Genomic DNA, 21,148 nt, shown 5'->3' with positions numbered 1-21,148 from the left:
GAGGAAGATGTATAGTGGAGTTCCCCAGGGGTCCAGTATTGGGACCCTTGCTTTTCCTGATATATATTAATGATCTAGATCTTGGTGTGCAGGAGACAACTTCAAAGTTTGCGGATGAAAAAAAACTTGGAAGCATTGTAAACTGTGAGGAGAACAGTGTAGAACTTCAAATGGACATAGACGAGTTGGTGGAGTTGAAGTTCAATGCAGAGAAGTGAGAGGTGATTCATTTTGGTAGGAAAAACATGGAGAGACAATATGAAATAAGGGAGACAACTCTAAAAGATGTGCAGGAGCAGAGGGACCTGGATGTATATGTGCATAAATCATTAAAGGTGACAGGATAGGGTAGTATCCTAGGCTTTAGAGTTCTTTTTTATACATTCATGGGATGGGAGCATTGCTGGCTACGCCAGCATTTATTACCCATCCCTGATTGTCCTTGAGAACTGAGTGGCTTGCTAGACCATTTCAGAGGACATTTGAGAGTCAACCATACTGCTGTGTGGAGTCACAGGTAGGCCAGACCAGGTAAAGGAGGGCAGATTTCCTTCCCTAAAGGGCATTAGTTAACCAGGTGGGTTTTTACAACAATCACCAATGATTTCATGGTCATCATTAGGCTTTTAATTCCAGATTTTTTATTGAATTCAAATTTCATCATCTGCTGTGTGGAAATTCAGCTCTGGGACCCAGATTATTACCCTGGTTCTCTGGATTATTAATCACTACGCCGCCACCCCCCCCCCCCACCCCCCCCCAAAAAAAGTACAAGAGCAAGGGGGTTATGCTGAACTTGTATAGGACACAATGTAGACCTCAGCTGGAGTACTGTGTATCATTCTGGGCACCACACTTTAGGACGGAGGTGAACGCATTGGAGAGAGTGCAGAAGAGGTTTAATAAATGGTTCCAGGGATGAGAAACTTCAGTTATGAAGATAGATTGGAGAAGTTGGGGCTGTTCTCCTTGGAGAGGAGAAGGCTAAGAGGAGATTTGATAGAGGTGTTCAAAATCATGAGGGGGATGGACAGGGTAGAACTGTTCCCGCTCATAAAAAGATCGAGAACGAGAGGGCATAGATTTAAAGTTATTTGCAAAAGAAGCAAGTGTGATGTGAGAATTTTTTTTCAAACGGCGAGTGGCTCAGGTCTGGAATGCACTGCCTGGAAATGTGGTGGAGGCAGGTTCAATCGAGGCATTCAAGAAGGCATTAGATGATTATTTAAATAGAAACAATGTGCAAGGTAATGGGGAAAGGGAGAATGGCACTGAGACACGATAGGCCAAATGGCCTCCTTCTGCACCGTAACAATTCTGTGACACCAACAAAATGTTAACTTGTAAAAATTCTTAATTTATGTCAATGGATCAAAACACATGATTTAATAATAAAGGCACCACTGTACATTATTTTTAGCCTAATTAGACAAAAGTTGACATTGATCTAAAGAAAAGATGTTATGAGGGGCGATTAAAACTTGGTCAAAGAGTAATGGTTTCAAAGGGTCTGAAGGAAAAAGTGGAGTTAGAGAAATGGGAGAGGTTTAGGAAGGGGATTCCAGAGCCTAGATGGCTGAAGACATAGCCTCCTTCAAATAGTGCAATGAATGGAATGAGGATCACACAAGACTAGAAGGTTATAGTGCTGGAGAGGGTAACGCAGTATCGAGTGGTGAGACAATGGAGGGATTTAAACACGAATAATTACAGAAAAAGTTTAAGTGAACTGATTTATGGCTTTGAAAACTGATGGGTGTGAAAACAGAGGAAAACCAATTTTGGAAATATAGATGCAATAGAAGAAATAATACAAACCTAAAGCATGAAATAGAGAATATGATAGAACAAGGAAGCAACCGGGGACATAAAAGGGATCAGAACACAATAATGCACATGATTTTGTGGTCGGTGACAAAAGAACAGCCCTCACCATTCATTTTGCACTTGCACAGACTGCCTGTGGACAATTGTACTGGAACCTGCAGCAATTAGACATCTATTTTGTTGCAATGCCCTCTACATAGGATCTGAGAAGTAAGTGAAGAGGGCAAACAACTGTGTATCTCCTTGACCTACCAGATTGAAGAATTCTTAATGAGCACGCAGAGCCTGAACCACAAGTGTCAGAGAGAATAGTTGATTCAATGCCAAATCATGTACAGAAAGTGGAATAAAGAGAGGGATTGAATGATGGGGGAAAGTTTTAAAATGTATTACATTTTAGTAATTTTTAAAAATAATCTCCAACAATAGTTAAAATCTAATGGTATGAGACTCCACACTTAAGTTCATTTTCAGTGCCAACAGGTTGTTTTAGAGTAAGTAAAGACTTGCCATGTGGATAAAAAAATTACTTGCACTGGAATAAACAAAACTTTTTCTGCCATGTTTAATGGTATCTATTACAAAAGTACAATTTCACACTTTTCCATATATTTCAATAGTGAGTCTCTCAGTTTGAAACAGCAACTTCCGCATTTAACCACAATGTGCAATCCTCAGAAGTTACCACCCAATTTACTTTTGAATGTTAATAGCCTCACTTGATGGGACCAGAAAATGTGTCTTTTCCCTCCATTTTCAGGGCACTACCAGGCCCTTTCCACCAGGTAGAAGACCTCAAAATATAAGAGAGTTCTACCACAAATCCAAGGCTGACAACCTCTTTAAGAGATTTGCAAAACTCTTATACCACAACACTAAAGCTACTCATTGCATCTCAGTGACATTGTTACTCCTAATGTGTAAGCAGCTGTTTTTGTGAAAAACAGCAGACCAGGAGATACCTGGTTCTAATGCAGGAAGGGTTAATAAAGGTTGCTTTTTAGCTGATATAGCTGTTAGTTTTTTCATGTGTTAACTTGTAGCTATTATATTATCTTCCTGATCTTTAACTGACTTTTTCAAAATTAAATAACAGCAATAGTTAAGAAAACCGCATTTATATTTTAACACTTACATTGACAATAGCTCAAAAGTTTTTATCTTATCAAAGAACCTGGCTGAATAAACATAAAGTAAATAATTTATTAATTTAATCTACATATATTATCAGATATGAAATCCTATTTCACAATGTGTATGGATACAAACGTTTGAATGTTTTGTTTTTTAGAATCTGTTAATATTGACTCAAGTATTGACAAGTGCTACTTTCCATCTGCTTGGGATATAGTTCACACAAGTTATGATCCCAGCTGATGTTACTACTGGACAAGTCGGATCCCAGAGTGGAACCTGGCTTGATAGATCCTAACTTTTATTTTCTGTTTAGAGTCACAGGAGTCAGCTGATGAACTTTTAACAAAATAATAAAAACATTTATTAAACAAGAAAAGATGAACTATATTGCAATTCTACTTCACCCACAAGCATACCTTTCACAAATATATACAGATTCGTAAGGGTAACACAATTTACAAAAGCTATCTTATACTCTCATGTTCACAGTAAGTGCACAGTCCATGTAAACCAGTAGGTGACCTGTGGCCAGGCACACCACTCTGAAACCAAGTGACAGATGCCACCCCAGACAGATGTATGAATCTCTTTTCAACTCCCCCCATTCACTGTGAGCCAACCAGTCTTGCTGAACTCTGACTTTCACACAAGGGTTTCCAATCTCCTCTCTCGAAGAACCTGCTTTGGAATCTTCTCCCAAATGATGCTTTCTCTTGGACACCTTCCACAGGGGTCCACCTCCAGGATTTCGAACTCTCCTTCAGTTGTTCTTCTCCCCTGGATCGCCACGTGCATTCAAGCTTTGACTTCTATGCACTCTCTCTCAGCTACTCAGCCATGCCAACAGAACCACTGCTTCACATGCCCTTAGTAAGGAGTCACCAACCTTTGGCTGTCTCCTTGAATCTTCTGGCTTCTCGCAAGCCTATTTTGCTTTAAGTCTGCATCCTACAGCTTTCTCCCTTTAAGCTTGGAGTCTTCCTCTGCTCCTCACTCTTAACTTCACTTAACAGGACCTTTTCCAGGTTCTTGTTCTTTTCCTTTGACCAGCAGGTTTTCTTGGGACTTCTTGTTTCCCGCTCCCTGGTTTCTGCGACCTTCTCCCGTTCTTATGGGAAATCTGCTTTCTGCAGGCAACGCAGAGTTTTTTTTTCTATCTTGTGTTTGTTTTAACTCCCTTTGAGTCATAAAACCTCAATAAAATGCAGGCATCTTTTAAAGTGAAACCAAAACTCAAGTGTCTCCCCCCCCCCCCACTTTCTTAACACGCAAATACAGAAATACAAATTAAACTTAAACTTAAAAAGCTAAAACTCATTCCTAACACCCACAAATACAAATATTACTTGCTCAAACTATCTTTAGTTCCTAACAAAGTCCAATAAAAGTTAAAAACAAAGGGCGTAATCTTTAAACAAGTGAGAACAAGTCAGTAGCCCAATATACGTCTATCCAAATTTTTATTTCCAGCTAAGTAATTGCAACCAAAAAGATGCATTTTTGTCCATTAGTGGCTTCTTTCTTCTGGTTAACATATATTTGGGATTAAAACCATTTTTATTCAAAAAAATGACCCAGTCTCATGATGGATACTAATTTAAGAAGAGGAATGATAGAATGTAAGAGAAAATGCTTTTACTGTGCTGTAGTCTGTTGAGTAAAAAGCCATTATTCTTCATCTGTCCAGAATTTTCCCGATATCTTTCTGTATAGGTGTTGAGGTCCAGAATTAGATAGGCTACTATAAATGAGTTGGATAGTGATCTAACCTGGGCTTTTTGATTTGATTTATGTATATTTCTGATGAGCAGTTTTGATGATATATAAAGTTAGCTTCTGAGTTGTCATCTTGGAGACGGTTTCTAGGAAGCTCAGTTTTTGTCTAAGACATTCTTGTAAGTGCTTGGTAGCTGAATGCAATTGGTAGTGACACATAGTTGATTTTCTTTGTTCACTCGCTGCCTTTCGAAGGAGATAGAAAGAGGTTTCCCAGTTGTGTGCTTGCCTGCACTCGATTCCTCCACATTCTTTTTAATGGGCTAGAAAATTGCACACTGATGAGTGCACAAGCAAAAAATTCTAGCCTCTATTTTGAACAGGCTTCCCCTAATCAAGCAGTCATTCTGGTCATGAAAAAAGAGAGACCAGGACTTCTGCAATGTTAACCACAAGCCACCAGAGAGCATAATTGCAATTTGGGGGCAACTGGGGATGGGCAATAATGCTGGCCTAGCCAGCAGCGCTCACATCCTGTAAAATAATAAAAGGGAGGATCCCTTTCCACCAGCAGGCATGGATGGAACAGGGCCAAACAATGCTGGTTTTTATATTCTGAATTGAGGGGGCCGAGATCATCAGCATACATCGCTGTTGTAAGTGTGCATAAGCGGCATCTGCCCCAATGAAGATGTGGGGGAAGCTGTGTGCTGTTCCAATGCAGTACAAAGGCCTGCAACCCTCCCAAAAATAATGCAGCAGCATTGTTCAATTCAATTCCTAAAGAAGTGAACAGCCTGTGCCTTTGACAGTCAATCTTCCTGTAGGATCAGTTATCTTTCACCTTATGCATTTTGGGGCCATTATGAGGTCCATAATGGAATATGCACTCATTCTGAGTCAGTTGGACCTATCAGATCTTCTTGTCGGTGGAAATTCTTGGAAGTATTTAGCTTGCTCCAGACACACTCCCTGCACATGTGGTGAATGTAGGAGGGAAGGTGGGGTAAGAGCCACCATCTTAACTTTCGTTGAAATTTCTCAAATTGTTTGTCACGGGGCAGATTTCCTAGCCGTGCTGTGAGTGTACCTACACCAGAAGGACGGCAGTTCAAGAAGGTGGCTCACCGCCACCGACTTGAGGGCAGTTAGGGATGGGCAATAAATGCTGCCCTTGCCAGCATGCTCATACCCCATGAAAAAATTTAAGAGGCTTGCCAGAGCTGGGTTCTACTCCATTTCACAAACCTCCTCCAGCAGTAATGCAAGAGGTGAGCCCTTGGCAGAGGGTAAAATTTTTGCCTCCAAGTACTGTTATGATCACCTTGCTTCAGGTCAACATTTTGTACAGGAAATATTCTGGGGGAGAATATCTGTTACTGTAAATTTACTGGTTGTCTTTACTATTTTTGCTATCTATTTTCTACCAATAAGTAGCTTATAGTCTGAAGCATTCTGATGAAATGTAGTACACCATGCCTGAAGACAATGAAATCACAGAAGGCATGTGATATAGCCAGTTGTATAGGCACAGCCGATGGCAAATGCTGAACTGTTCAAATTATAAACGGAAACTTGAAACAACTGTTTTGCAATTTGTATAAATTTTGAGATGCGTGCCTTGAATTCAGTAGTAGTAAGACCACTGAGTCTTATAGGTTTCTTACAAAACTAAATTAAACCTTTATTGATAGAAGAAATCATTTTATATACACATACCGATCTTACAAATTACTACTATAATAACTTCTAAATCCCCTAGTTAATCTAACTCCCAGTTACACTTTCATTGAGGCAACAGTAAACACACAGATTTTCAAAGACCCAGGCAAAGAAACACAATACCCTGAACAATCCGATTCAAAGTGAGTTTTCTTAACTTCAGTTCTTTGTAGACAGCAGCTTGAGGCGTAGATACTGAAAGCTTTTCACACTTGTTAGATCTTAGAATATCTACCCCTACTCACAGCCTTCTCTCCTTTATATATATTTTCCCCTTTGAATGCAAATTCCCATTGTTTCACCTATGTCTTTGGACTTTACCTTCCTAATAATAAAACTCTCTTATAGTACCAATTTTACCAGTAATCTTTGGGAGAAAGAAAGACATTGTTTCTTAACTTCCCCTGGCTGGGGGTAATATTTCACTCCCTCTTTTGAAATCAATCTAGTCTGGTTTATTTAAAAATGTAAATGTTCCCATGACACTTATGTTTACCTACTTAACATTTCAAACCTAGCTTATCTTCTATTACATCAAAGCCTTCAGACCAGCTGCCTTTAATTCAATTAAGTCTCTCTGTCACTCATTCTCTCACTCTCTCACTCACTCACACGTATACACAGACCAAAGACACAGACCCCACTATTACTTTATAATAAATTTCAATTACATTTTGAAAATTATTATATCTTCCTGACAGTGAACCAGTTTCAATGACCAGGGTTTCAGTTCAGTTCTGTGTTTCTTTTAATAACCTAGATTGGTCCGATAAAGCATTCATTGCTTATTGGACTAACCTCTGATGCTGAACATCGCTAAGGTATCACAGGCAAATGTTCAATGATTTAATAGAGCTGTTGTCAACTCCATGTCTTTTTATAATATGAAGAGCTGCTGCATTTCTTTTTAGTGAGCGCCTTCTGATTTATCTTGTAATCCAGAATTCTTCAATAATTTAGTGATGTAATTACTAGGTGTTTTAACAGAAAGTGCACTGATGCTCCTTAGTTTCCTTGGAAATTCTGCCAGACTCCCAGTGGAACCCACCAAAAAACAGCAGGAACAAGGTTGCACATGGATGGTTCTGTTCCTAGCATTTTCTAGCTTTCCTTGTAAGAAGTGGAACATCTGCCCATCCCTTTGAAAACAAAATTTGTCAGGGGCTGAGTTGGGTTGGGGTTGGGACAGCCTCTCCTCAAACTCTTCTGCCTGATCCACAGTCCTGTTTGATCATCACTCATGCTTTAGCTGAGCAATACTAGTTCCTGGACCTTCATTGTCTCCAATTTAAAGTTCCTATCCTTGTGAGTAGATCATCTTATGATGGCCTTACCCAACCCCTCTGTGACTTCCTCCAGTTGTACAAGTCAGCTCTGACAACATACCCCACCCCCTCTACTCACCAGAACACAATGTTCCTTTGACTTTGCCCTCTTGTGCATGCTTCCCTCCCTTTACCTCACTGTTGATGATCACAGGCCATGCCTTCAGCTGCCCAGGCCCTAATTTCTGAAATTCAAAACCCTGCACCTGTCAATCTCCCTTTCCTCTTTTAAGACGTTCCTTACAACACACCTCTTAGACTAAGTTTTTGGTCACTCCTAATATTTCCTTCTTTGGCTCATCCTCCATCTTTGTCTGGTTACGTTTATGTAAAGTGCCTTGGGATGTTATTCTACATTAAAGGAGCATAAATAAATACAAGTAGTTATAGGCCCACTTTGAAGGAGAGGTAAAGCACTTCATACCAACATGCTCACAACTGATTCACTCTCTTTTATTACATGTGTTGGCTAGTAAATTTAGAGCAACAATTGTATATCAACTTTTGTGGATGGATAAGTAAGTAAGAGTTTATAGAAGAGAGAGGGATACATTTCCCATTATGTTCTGAATAGAAAATCAACATTGGAGGGGAAAAAGTGTTAAGTTTCCAGAATGGCATATTTGAAAAATTCTTATCAGCAGCGCTTGTGAAGTTGTTGATGTTTTATTCCTTCAGAATTGTACTATCAGTATCTAATGCTTAGGAACATCTTGTAGCCTCATCCAACTCTGATCAGCTGTTTTACAACACTTTGTGTGGTCTCAGAACATTATTAATTCAAAAAATCTGAAATCCACACATTATAATGGTGAAATACATTAGGGATCAAAAGTCTCAGCACACAAGCATTGAGGCCACTGTTCTTTGGGCAGCAAGTATGTCTATAGCATAGAGAATTAATCTCATGCTATAACGCAAAGTCAGCTCATTTATATGTTATAGTATGCCCAGAGAAAAGTGTGTGGCACACTGAGAGTGTACCTCAATCTTACGACCACTAAATTAGCTGTATGCATTGAGTAGTTAATGGTGCATGATGAACATTGATACTTGTATATCAGGGTGGTATTCTTTCCCTCTCTAAACCCCTGTACCTCTTCACAACTTCTTCCTCCTTTTAGGCCCTCCTAAAAATCCACATCTCTGATGAGCTTTTGGTCAACGTTCCAATATTTCCTCCTCTGGCTTGGCATTCAGTTTTCTGTTTGTCTCTTTAAGATGCCTTGGCATTTTTAAAAATTCTGTTAAAGACGCTATATTAACACAAGCTGTTGTTATTGTATTAATAAGTTTGGAAGCTAGAAACATGCATCATGCAGGTGCTATATGTGGAAGGATGTGGCACAGAATTGTAGGGTTAAGATTGCTACTAAAAGAGGTGGTACCAGGAAGTGTGTAATATTGCAGAAAAAAGAGACATGCTGTCAAACCTTTTCGTCTTGCACTCCTCAGGACTGAATTTGCAAGAATACCAATTGTAAAAGAAACAACAATTTATATTGTGTGAGAAGAGTGCTAATTGGTTGGCAAATGGATCCAGATTGGTAAAGGCATTGCCATGGAGAATGCACCAGAGAACAGTTAACTGCCAAGCTTTTATTAAATTCAAACCAGGCAGGTTGGCTCTGGTCAAGGCTTTGCTGTGGGGAATGACCTGCCTGGTTTGAATTTAAACAAAAGCTTGGCAGTTAACTGCTCTCTGGTGCATTCTCCATGACAACGCCTCTGCCAATCAGAATCCACTTGCCAAACAGTCAGTGCACTCTTCTCATGCAGTATACATTGTTGTTCCCTTTACAGTTGTTATTCTTGTGAATTTTGCCCTGATGAATGCAAAATGAAAAGCTTTGACACAATGGGGAGAATTTTCTCCCCATCGGGTGGGCTGGGTGGGAGCGGGCGCAGGTGGGCGTGCAGCCGAGCACTACCCGTGATCGGCTGCACACCACCATTTTATGTGGGTGGGCCAAATAAGGCCCACCTAGCGTGACAAACCCGGAAGTGCTCAGAGCTACCTGTGCGAGTGGGGGGAGGAGGGAGAGTCGGGGCCTACTCTCTTTTGCGCACTTGTGCGAAAGAGTGCAGAAAACTCCCTGAGGCATGGAGCTGCCTCAGGGAGATTACCTTGATTATGAAAAATTAACATGTCCCCTCATGTGACAGACACTGTCAATGAATTTTAATAAAACTTTTTATTAAAGTTATAAACCCTTCATGAAACTTCATCCTGCCCGTGGATGAGGTTGCATGAAAAATGCGAAGGCTGCCTGGGCTCTTCGCCTGCCCGCCAACCTTAAGGTTGGGCAGGTAGCCCTGACAACTACTTCAATGAGTTGATTAATGGTCTTAATAGGCCTTTGACAGTTCGACGGGCGCGCAGCTGACCCTGAACGTGCACGCCCGCTGAACTGAAGATTGGAATGACACGCTGTGATGTCAGGACGCATGTCTGATGTCGCCGCGCATCATTTTACGCGTTTAGCGTGCGGGGCCCGCCCCTGCATGCTGACCAGAAGATTCTGCCCCATGTCTCTCTTTCCAGCAATACTCAAGTTCTGATAAACCAAACGCAGTGTATAGTGTTGATTAATAAGCAATCATGCCCAACTGGTTAAATGCGGTAGTGGGCAATGATGGGAAGCTAAACAAATAGTGAAAGAATGAGTGGGTAGGAGGGAATAGTTTACGCTAGCAATTGTTACTGAATTACATTCATATGAAATCGCAGTGTGTTCTCACATCTACCACTCCTGGTGAACTTTGTTCGACATTGAATTTTGGTCCACCTGATCAATGATTACATTCTATCTGGCCTGATTAGCCTTTTGATTGACCTGTTGAATGTCAAGGAAGGGGTGGAGGTGAACAAGATATCCTTCACCAGTGGCACATGCTGCAGCTGCTCCTCAAGTTGTGGACCCTGCTATTGTCACAGCTGCTTGGCAACATTTTCCTGTGTTTTTGGAACTTTGTCAAACTTATAAGCTGCTGTTGGCCTTTAAAAACACCTTCAGTGGTTTAGTAATTTCTGCAACCTAATAGGAATTGTGAATCATATCCAACACTTATCCATGTTAGGGAATGAACTGTACACAAGTATATCCAAGTTTAGCAATATTTGGCAAATGTCTGTTTAAAAATTCGTTCACAAGATGTGGGCATCACTGGCTAGGCCAGCATTTATTGCCCATCCCTAATTGCCCTTGAGAAAGTGATGGTGAGTGTCTCTTGAACTGCCGCAGTCCATGTGCTGTAGGTACACCCACAGTGCTGATAGGAACAAAGTTATAGGATTTTGACCCAGCGATATTTAAGGAATGGCAATATATTCCAAGTCAGGATGGTATGTGGCTTAGATGATGGTGTTTCCATGCCCTTGTCCTTCTAGCTGGCAGAGGTTTCTGGTTTGGAAGGTGCTGTTGAAGGGGCCTTGGTGAGGTGCTGCATTTCATCTGTAGATGAACAGCTCCACTCCTGACTATATGATGCAGGAAAGGTTATTAGTGAAGCAACTGAAGATGGTTGGGCCTAGCACACTACCTGGAGGAACTCCTGCAGTGATGTCCTGGGATTGAGATGATTGACCTCCAACAAGCACATGCATTTTCTTTGTGCTAGGTATGAGTCCAGCCTGTGGAGAGTTTACTTCCCGATTCCCAAGGCTGAATGAGGTCAGGAGTTGAGTGGTCCTGCCAGAGCCAAACCGAGCATCAGTGAACAGGCTAATGCTGAGTAAGTGCCGCTTGATAGCACTGTTGACCATCTCTTCCATCACATTTTGCTGAAGATCGAGTGTAGATTGATGAGGTGGTAATTGACCAGACTGGATTTGTCCTGCCTTTTGAGGACAGGATATACCTGTGCAATTTTCCACACTGCTGGGTAAATACCAGCTTTGTAGCTGTACAGGGACAGCTTAGCCAGGGGCGCAGCTTATTCTGGAGGTTAAGTCTTAAGATACTATTGCTGGAATGTTACCCAGGCCTATTGTCTCTGCAGCACCCAGGGCCTTCAGCAGTTTCCTGATAACATGTGGAGTAAATCAAATTGGCTGAGACCAGCATCTCTGATTCCTCCTCTCAGGAGGAGGCCAAGATGGAACATCCACTCAGCACTTCTGGCTGAAGATGGTTGCAAATGTTTCAGCCTCGTCTTTTGCACTGGTGTGCTGGGTTTCCCCATCATTGAGAATAGGGATATATGAAGAGCCTCCTTCTGCTGTTAATTGTTTAATTGTCCACCATCATTCATGACTGGAATGGCAGGACTGCTGAGCTTAGACATGACTCGTTGGTTGTGGGATTGCTTAGCTCAGTCTATCGCATGCTGCTTCTACTGTTTAGCATGCAAGTGTTCCTGTGTTATAGCTTCACTAGGTTGGCACCTCATTTTTAGCTATGCATGGTGATGCTCCTGGCATGCCTCTTACACTCTTCATTGAACCAGGTTGTTCACCCTGGCTTGATGGTAATGGGGGATATGGCAGGCCATGAGTTTACAGATTGTGGTTGAATATAACCCTGCTGCTGATGGCCCTCAGCGCCTCATGAATGCCTAGTTTTGAATTGCTAGATCCGTTCGAAATCTATCCCATTTGGCATGGTGGTAGTGCCACACAACACGATGAAGGGTATCCTCAAAGTGAAGACAGGCCTTGGTCTCCACAAGCGCTCTGCGGTGGTTATGCCTACCGATGCCATCATGGACAGGTGCATCTGCGATAGGTAGATTAGTGAGGACAAAGTTGTACAAGTTTTCCCTCTTGTTGGTTCCCTCACCACCTATCACAGATCTAGTCTAACAGCAATGCCCTTTGGGACTCAGGCAGCTCAGTCAGTAGTGGTGCTACTGAGCCACTCTTGGGTGATGGGCATTCATGTCCCCCACCCAGAGTACCTTCTGTGCCCTTGCCCTCAATGCTGCTTCCAAGTGGTGTTCAATATGGAGTACTGATTCATCAGGTTGGGGGGAGGGGGTGCAGTCTATGGCAATCAGAGGTTTCCTTGCCCAGGTTTGACTTGATGCCATGGGAGTTCATGGGGTCTGGAGTCAATGTTTAGAATTGCCAGGGTGATTACCGGGGAAATTCCCAGGGCTACTCCCCCCAACTGTATACCACTGTGCCACCACCTCTCGCGGGTCTGTTCTGCAGGACATACCAAAGGATGTTGATGGTCGGGTTTTGGGTTATTGTCTGTAAGGTATGACAAGGTGAGCATGACTATATCAGGCTGTTGCTTGACTAGTCTGTGGGACAGCTCTCCGAATTTTGTCACAAGCCCCCAGATGTTAGTAAGGAGGACTTTGCAGAGTCGACGGGGTCTGGTTTGCCGTTGTCATTTCTGGTGCCTAGGTCAATGCCTGGTCTGTCTGGTTTCATTCCTTGTAGACTTGTACCGGTTTGATACAAGTGGCTTGCTAGGCCATTTCAGAGGGCATTTAAGAGTCAACCACATCACTGTATGGATGGCAGATTTCCTTCGCTAAAGGACATTTGTGAACCTGTGATGACCAGCTTTATGGTTCAACCAGTGTAATTGAATTCAAATCCATGATGGGATTTGAACTCGTGTCCCCAAATCATTAGCTTGGACCTCTGGGTTACTAGTGCAGTGACATTACCACTATGCCACTGCTTCCTCTTATCCTGGTGTACTGTGCTAACATGAAAATCAGCCCCATGCTTTTGTATTTCTGGGTGTGGCTGTGGGCAGCCTTGATGATGGTTTAGTTAATCAAGTAACTGGGTATTAACTTGGAATGTTTTTTTGTCTGTATGGTCACAGACCAACTGCACAGAAATCGAGCATATTTCCTTTCTGTTTTTGAAGCTCCCTCCAATACCAACGTACAGTGGCAGCAGTGTGTACCATAAATAAGATGCACTACATCAACTAGCAAGGACTCCTTCAACAGTACCTGCCAAACCCACAACCTCTACCATCTTGAAGTCAAGGGCAGTAGATGCATGGGAGCACACCACCTGCTCCCAACATCCCCTCCAAGCCACACACCATCTTGACTTGGAACTAAATCGCTGTTCTTTTACTGCCACTGGAACAAAATCCTGGAACTTCCTTCCTAACAGCACTGTGGGTGTACCTGCAACACATGGACTGCAGCGGTTCCAGAAGGTGGCTCATCATCACTTTCTCAAGGGCAATCAGGGATGGTCAACAAATTCTGGCCTAGCCAGTGATATGAACATTCCATGAAAGAATTAATAAAGGCAAATGGTTCTATGGCTAAGGACCCATATAGCAACATGTGCTATCCACAATATCTTGGCGAATTCAGCTAGTTTATAAAAGTGTGGGATTCTTTGAGTTGCCACCTGTTTTCCATGGGGAAATTGATGAATAATGTGGGTTGAAAAAGAAGGTATCTGTGATCAGCGTTATGCAAGCATGCACAGCAGGTTGAGGGAGCTTTGCCATAAATCTCTTACTATTGCTTGGGAGACCGAGCAGCGTAAATTCCAAGTTGCAATCACCTTTTTGGACACTGACAACCTTCTCTATCCTTAAAGTGGTTTATTGGTTTGGCCTCAGGATAATAAAAAAAGTTCTGTCATGTTCTCTTTGGAGATTAGTAGCCTCTTCATGCAGGCTTTCCTGCATCCATGTATGATTACTTTGGCATGTATACAAGTAGCAGTTAAGATTATTTTCTATTTGATCGCTTAAGGTGAAAATTCATCCATCATGCGTGCTTCCTCAACTCCACTTTCTTCTTCCCCAAAACTTGCAAATAATGATCAATATCCATAGTTCCTATTTAGGTAGCAGACTGCTCCTGGGGAAATAGTCGGAGACACTAGATGGAGTGCAGCCAGTCATTACAAATAGAAAAAAGATGAATTCTGTTTAAGAGAGCACATTCACCATGGTAACTCTTGCATTAGGCAATGAGAGGTTGTGGCCTGATCTTGAGCATCAGATTAACGATGGCCTGGATTTTCCGTGCCCAGTGGCGTCAGGCATGTTCAGTGGTGTGAGCGGACAATATGGAGAAGGCCAGAAATCAGTTTCACGACGTCGTGAAACCAGTTTGCAATCGTCCGCTCCGCCCGCCAATGGTGGGCCACATTCCCCGCCATCGGACGTCAGGAACCTCATTGTAATACATCAGCATATCAGAATAAAGCAGGCCCGCCGGATTCATCACCCCCTGCTGGATAGTCCACCAATGTCGGCAGGAAAACGTGCCAGTGCAAAACATGTCTTGACAATTGTGACGTGCATAAGTCAGGATTTACTGCCAGGGCCTTGCTCACATTGTGAGCATCTGAGGAGCAGAAGATGCTGGTGCCCAACAGCAACGGGATCCTTGAGGAGCATCCATGGCATGCTGGGTGGTTTCTTATGGACATGGCTCTGCTGCGAAGCAGCTCACAGAAGTTGTAAAGACACCGTTGATGCTGACAACCGATGATGATCTAAGGGGTGGGAGAGGAAGATCTAGGATCAACTGGGAGAGGAAGAGGTGTTGTGGGGGTCAGATAGCAGGGGGTAATGAAGGGTCGGGGGATGAGGTTGGGAGGGGAAGAATGAAGGTGTCAGGGGAATGAGGTTGGGAGAAGGGAATGAAGGTGTTGGGTTTGAGGTTGGGAGGGGGAATGAAGTTGTCAGGGGATGGGGTTGGGAGGGAAGTGAAGGTGTTGGAGGGTGAGGTTGCGGGGGGAATGAAAATGTCAGGGGCTGAGGTGGAGAGTGGGGAATGAAGGTGTCCGGGGGAGGTGAGATTGGTGGTGAGGTTGGGAGGGGGAGGGTGGAGGGGTGGGGGGGATGAAGGTGTCGGGGGTGAGGTTGAGAGCGGGGAATGAAGGTGATGGGGGTGAGGTTGGGACGGTGGGGAGTACGGGGAGACGAGGGGGTAATGGGGGATAAGATGGCAACTGGGGAGGTAGGCGTAAAGGAAGGAGTGCGGAGGGGGGAGGGAGTCTGGGGAGGAGGAAGGAGTGTGAAGAGGGGAGGGAGTAAGGGTGGATGAAGAAGTTAGAGTGGAGGAAGGAGTCGAGAATGGGAAAGGAGTAAAGCTGGAGGAAAAGTGAGGGTGTCTGAGGGAGTGAGGAATGGGGAAGGAGTAAGGCTGGAGGAAGAAGTGAGACTGAAGGAAGAGGTAAGGCTGGAGGAAGGAGTTGGGAGGGGGAAGGACTAAGGGTGGCAGAAGAAGCAAGGGCACCTGAGGGAGTCGGGAAGGGGGAGGGACTAAGCGGGGATGGGGAATTTGGGTGGGTGGGAGGACTAAGGCAGGGGGAAGGGGTTAGGGGGGTGGAGACAGGGGTTGGGGGGAATGACCTGGTGAATGTGCGAGTGAGGAGTCTGATGCCTCCTGGGGAGCAAACTGAGGGTGGACATGGTATGAAGGAATGGTGAGAATGACCGAGGGCAGAGTGAGGCAGTAGAGTGGGAGGGTGAGGGTTTGACGGTAGTGGTAGAAGGGACGGCGAGGGTCTTTGGTGGGGACTCGGAGGCAGACATGGATCCTGGGGGTGGGAAGAAGGAGGTTGGGGAGGTGAACGTGGATGGTGGTGGGATTTCCGGGAAGGAAGGGCATGTGCACATTCACCTGGACATCCCTGAAAGTAAAGGGTTGAGGCTGGTAGGTCATGGAGAGGAGGTGGAAGGTGATGCTAGGAGGTTCAGCTGTGATGGGGGACAGGAAATGGGTGACTGGGGAGGGGAAAAGATGGGGGAGCGCACGAAAAACTGAATCCAGACCATGCTATCCAAATTGAAAATGAAACAACAGTCATGGTGAGCGAGACCAGGTGATGCATGAGAGTGCGATTACTAGGTGGGTGAAGACGCAGGTCAGCTCAGATGGACAACTGAAAGTGAACCTCAGCAGGCAGCATTCAAAATGCTCAGGATGTTGAGGTGAGTATGATACATGAAGGATCCACGTGCATGGGAGAGTGCTTGCACAAGGCTCTGAAAGGCCCTGCCACACACACACACACACACACACACACACACACACTTCTCCTCCAGTGGCCAGCCACTCCCTCTGCAGTGACAGAGGATGAGGTTAATGGGCTCACAGGCAAATGGGACTTGGAGGGAGAGGACGGCTTTTGAGATTCCTGAGTGGATGACCCAGGAGTGTCCAACTTCCGCTCCTCCTCCCTTGGTGCCCAGGGGCCCCGGCCTGACTCATTGAGGGGAAGGAGCACCTGGAATGATGTCAAGATGCCCTGTTTCCCCCTCGTGTTGCCACTGCAGGAACTCACCCATGGCTCACGCAATGGAGTGCAGGTCTGCACACATCTCCACGTTCTGCTGGGCCAGGATCTCCATGGTGTCCGCCATCCTCCCCAATAAGACCTCCATACATGGCAAAGCTTCATCAGAGAGCAGGCGGACACACTCCTCCGGCTTGCATGCCACTCTGTTGAGGGCGTCGACCAGCTCTGTGTGATGTGTCCCCCCCCCCGCCCTCTGCTGACTCTCCAGGATGAGTTAGATGGCCAAATCTAGAGGCTCGTCATCTGACTGGGACCTCACAGATGCCTGATCCCCAGCAGTCCTCCACGTGCCGGGGAGCTTGCACGAACCTGCATCCTGCTACTGTGGACATATGTCCGTGCAGTGACTAACAGATTGTGAACCCGAGCCTGCTCTAGATCTAAGTTCCACCGAGGCGTGTGTCTCTGTGCTGGTGCAGGGTGTGGGTAAGCGCTGTGACAGGTCTTCCAGGCTGCTTATTTCCAGCTCTTCAATGGAGGAGGTGTCCTTTTGGCTTGTGGTGAGGACATGGATGGAGCTGAGAGAATGACTGGCTGAGGGTGTCAGTCGCTTGGCAGAGCTCCCTGTGAACCAAAATAGAGATAAGTAGTGTATGGCAGCAGAGTCAAAAGCAGGAGAGAGGGCACTCACATTTTCGTTGAGAGAGGGATGATCTGGTGCAGGATCTTGCGAGGGTGTTCGCCACCAACCTCACCATCACTCCAGGCACGGTCCACGTCCTAACCAATCAGTGTGATGGCACACTCCTCAAAGTGTCTGAGGGGCCTAATGTGGGCAACTCCACCCACCAAACCCCCTCCCCCCACCCCCGCCAGGGTCTGGGACCTCTTCCTGCTGAGGTGAGCAAGCTTCTCCTGCATGGAAACAGATGGAGAGAGTGTGAGCAGGACACATGGCACTGTGTGGAATGTTTGTGTGGCGAGTGGAGCCATGGACAGGTTGAGGACGTGAGCTCGATAGGGTATATGAGCCTGATGGAGATGTGAGGGTGTGTGAGAGAGTTGGTGGTGTTGTCCCTTGAGGTGTAAGATACCTGTGGATGTGTGATGGGTTTGTGAGTGTGAGAGTTGAAAGTGATAAGACGAGTGAATTACCTTGGCAGAACAGATGAAACTATTCATCTTTTTTTGGCACTGGGTGGCTGTCCTCTTTTGCAGATTGTTGGCGCTGACCACCGCTGCCACCACCTCCCAAGCTGAATTAGTGAGGTTGCTGCCAATCCTGCGGTCAGAGAGGGGTAGAGGACATCATGGTGAGCCTCCACTGTGCCCTAAAAGCGCTGGAGGGAAGTGTAATTGAACCTGGGGGGTGCAGTCTTTTTGCCTTTCGGGGCTATTCTGTCATCTTTGCAGCAGTCGTGGGCTGGAAGCACTGTGCATGCGGCTGGACTTTAAGTATGGCACCCAGCATGATGAAGCGGCGAGGTAATGGCGTGGTGGTGAATGAGAGCCCGCCTGCCAAGGAAACAGTGTGTTTCCCAGGAATGCATAATTAACGCAGCAGGTTTGGCGTGAAAAGCCGTCATTGTGGCCGGCGGGTAAACCGTCATTTCATCCACACATTACCACAATATTGTAAATCTGGGACAATTCCACCCGATGTGTTTGATGCGTGTTATAGAAGCTGGAGAGCTAACCCTTATGCAAATTGAACCATGGGCCTCATTTTCATAATTGTGCTGTGCTCTGGAGGCCAATCCAATGTCAAGAGGCAGCTTATTATTTCATACCAATTTAACCTAACAGTAGCCCTCAGGTCTAATTGTGGGGTGGGGTAGGAGTGAGGAGCTGAACAAAAGGGACATATGCAGGCTGGCAGTAGCCCACAGCATTGCTGTGGAGCCAGGAGGAAAATTCCTGCTCTTCCTTGCTCCAAATTAAGATAAAGAGAAAAAAACACCATTTTGTGGGTGACCTCTAGCAGAAAAACCTGGAATGACTGCCAAATAATGGTGCAGAATTATGAAATTGGCGTTAGGCCCATCACTTGCAAATGAAAGATCCTTGGCACCTATTTCGGGCAGCTTCAAGGAACACCTCAATATCAACCAAACTAGTATGGCATTGGACATACATCTGGTGCTGTTTGAGCTTAGCATCACAACATTGATAATTTTTAGACCTATTTTGTGCCCTGAAAATGGGTATGATGGAGTCCAATTTTAGTCTTTGGGGTGTCAGTGGGGCACTTTGATCATATTATGTGTTTTTATGTCTAACCATAGTTTGGGCCCTTAATAAGCTTGACACACTTAAGATGCGCCAGCGTTTAATGCTCCAGTCACTTGGATTGCATTGTCGCATGCAATGTGATACAAAGCACGCCTTCGTGCCCAGTATTTCATAGTAATACAATGTGCTGTTGGCCTCTAATATTGTAGTAAAGGACCCCAGGGAATTTCCTTCTGTGTTCCAATCTTAAAACTAAATAATATCTCAGAAATGCTTTTCATAAATATTAGTTAAAATATTGAAAAGTCCACCTGATTTTTCCCTTGATTTTTAAATACTTCATCAAACTGATACTGAGTGGCAGACAACCTTGTAATACCTTGGAAAACTAGTTCACAGCTTTAAAATAACTAATGGTAACCTAGCTTAACTGGTTATTTGGGAAATGGGTTGGCATTGTTGCACCTTTTTGTTACTGGGCATTCAGTTTTGGGACTCGTTGACCATTTACAAGTGTATTTGTTATTGGATCAAGATTTTGATTAAAATAAATTGAAAGGTTTTGCCAGGGTTGAAACACAGCATGACCCAAAGTTTGGTGTCATAGAATACAACATTTTTACATTAGTGGAGTTCAGATTTTTAGGACTATGGGATGAAGGAAATTCTAACCTTGTTTTATGAGATATTATATTGAGCTACTTAATTGGAAAGGAAATTCATGTTCTTAAGATATTGAAGGAATTTATTTTTATATTAAATGCACATGTTAAAACCTGCACAAAGTCTATTTGTCTGAACTTTTGTGGATGCTCAGTAACCCCTATTACATACATTCTTCAAAAACAATATTTTTCAGAATATTTAGTTGCAATAATTTATCTGTGGGGGAAATATTTTAGTAACCATTTTTTAAAACACCATAATTTCCTTTTATTAAAAATTAGGAATTTTAAAACTGAGGTGCAGAGGTATCTAGGTGTTTTAGTGCATGAGCCATAAAAAGTTAGTAAGGATGTTTTGCTTCAGTTATACAGGGCATTGGTGAAACCACATCTTGAATACTGTGTGCAGCTTTGGTCCCCTTATTTAAGGAAGGATGTAAGTGCATTGGAGGCAGCCCTGATGAGGTTTACTAGACTGATATCTGGAATGAGTGGGTTGTCTTATAAGGATAGGTTGGACAGGCTGGGCTTGTTTCCACATGAGTTTAGAAGAGTGAGGGGTGACTTGATTGAAGTATATAAGATCCTGAATGTTCTTGACAAGGTGGACGTGGAAAGGATGGGAAAGGAGTCCAGAACTAGGGGGCACTGTTTTAGGACAGAGATGGAGAAATTTTTTCTCTCAGGGTTGTGTGATTTTGGAACTCCCTGCCTCAGAAGGCGGGGGAAGAAGAGATCATTGAATATTTTTAAGGCAGAGGCAGATAGATTCTTGTTAGGCAAGGGAATCAAAGGTCATTCGGGGTAGAGGGGAATGTAGAATTCGAAACACAAACAGATCAGTCATGATCTTATTGAATAGCAGAGCAGGCTCGAGGGGCCACATGGTCTCCTATTCCGTAACTAGCACATTGAAAAGAACGGTACAGGTTACTGTGATCCGATTCATAATTCCATCAGTATTAAAGGGGGAGGAGGCGAGTCGATGTCAGCTGCTTTCCCACAAGATTTGAAGGAGATTCAACACAAGAATGCCTTAATGTAATTGTTACTTGACTATTAATGGTTAGCCCAGAGTAACATTGGCAGAAACTTGGGGTACATCATCTGCCTTTTTTCTAATTGGTGTGTGACAAGAGCACAAAACTTGCACTCAAATGAAAATGAAAATCAGTCTTGTAAATGCACTAATGGTATTGTTGTTAAGCTGATATGTTTTTATTTTTTTTTGCAGCAATCAGGGAGGATGGAATGCCAGGAGGTAGAAACAAAAGTATTGGTCCTGTTCAGGTATTTTTTACAATCATGGAAATGAAACAATATATAATAAA

At 44.0% G+C, this 21,148-nt stretch overlaps 1 protein-coding gene across 1 annotated transcript in view; it reads left to right on the top strand.

Annotated features, from left to right (window-relative positions):
• The window catches only part of LOC144686120 (nuclear receptor subfamily 6 group A member 1), a 299,137-nt gene that overhangs the window by 209,320 nt on the left and 68,669 nt on the right, over window positions 1-21,148 (top strand). The window contains exon 4 of the mRNA XM_078551263.1: window positions 21,052-21,107. Within this exon, the coding sequence (XP_078407389.1) occupies window positions 21,052-21,107 (56 nt within the window). The remainder of the gene's footprint in view (window positions 1-21,051; window positions 21,108-21,148) is intronic.

The sequence above is a fragment of the Cetorhinus maximus genome, chromosome 10, assembly GCF_964194155.1.
Source record: "Cetorhinus maximus chromosome 10, sCetMax3.hap1.1, whole genome shotgun sequence".
In the NCBI taxonomy this organism is placed as follows: Eukaryota; Metazoa; Chordata; class Chondrichthyes; order Lamniformes; family Cetorhinidae; genus Cetorhinus; species Cetorhinus maximus.
Note: the sequence above shows the minus strand (reverse complement) of the source record. Positions and strands in the feature narration are given on the sequence as shown.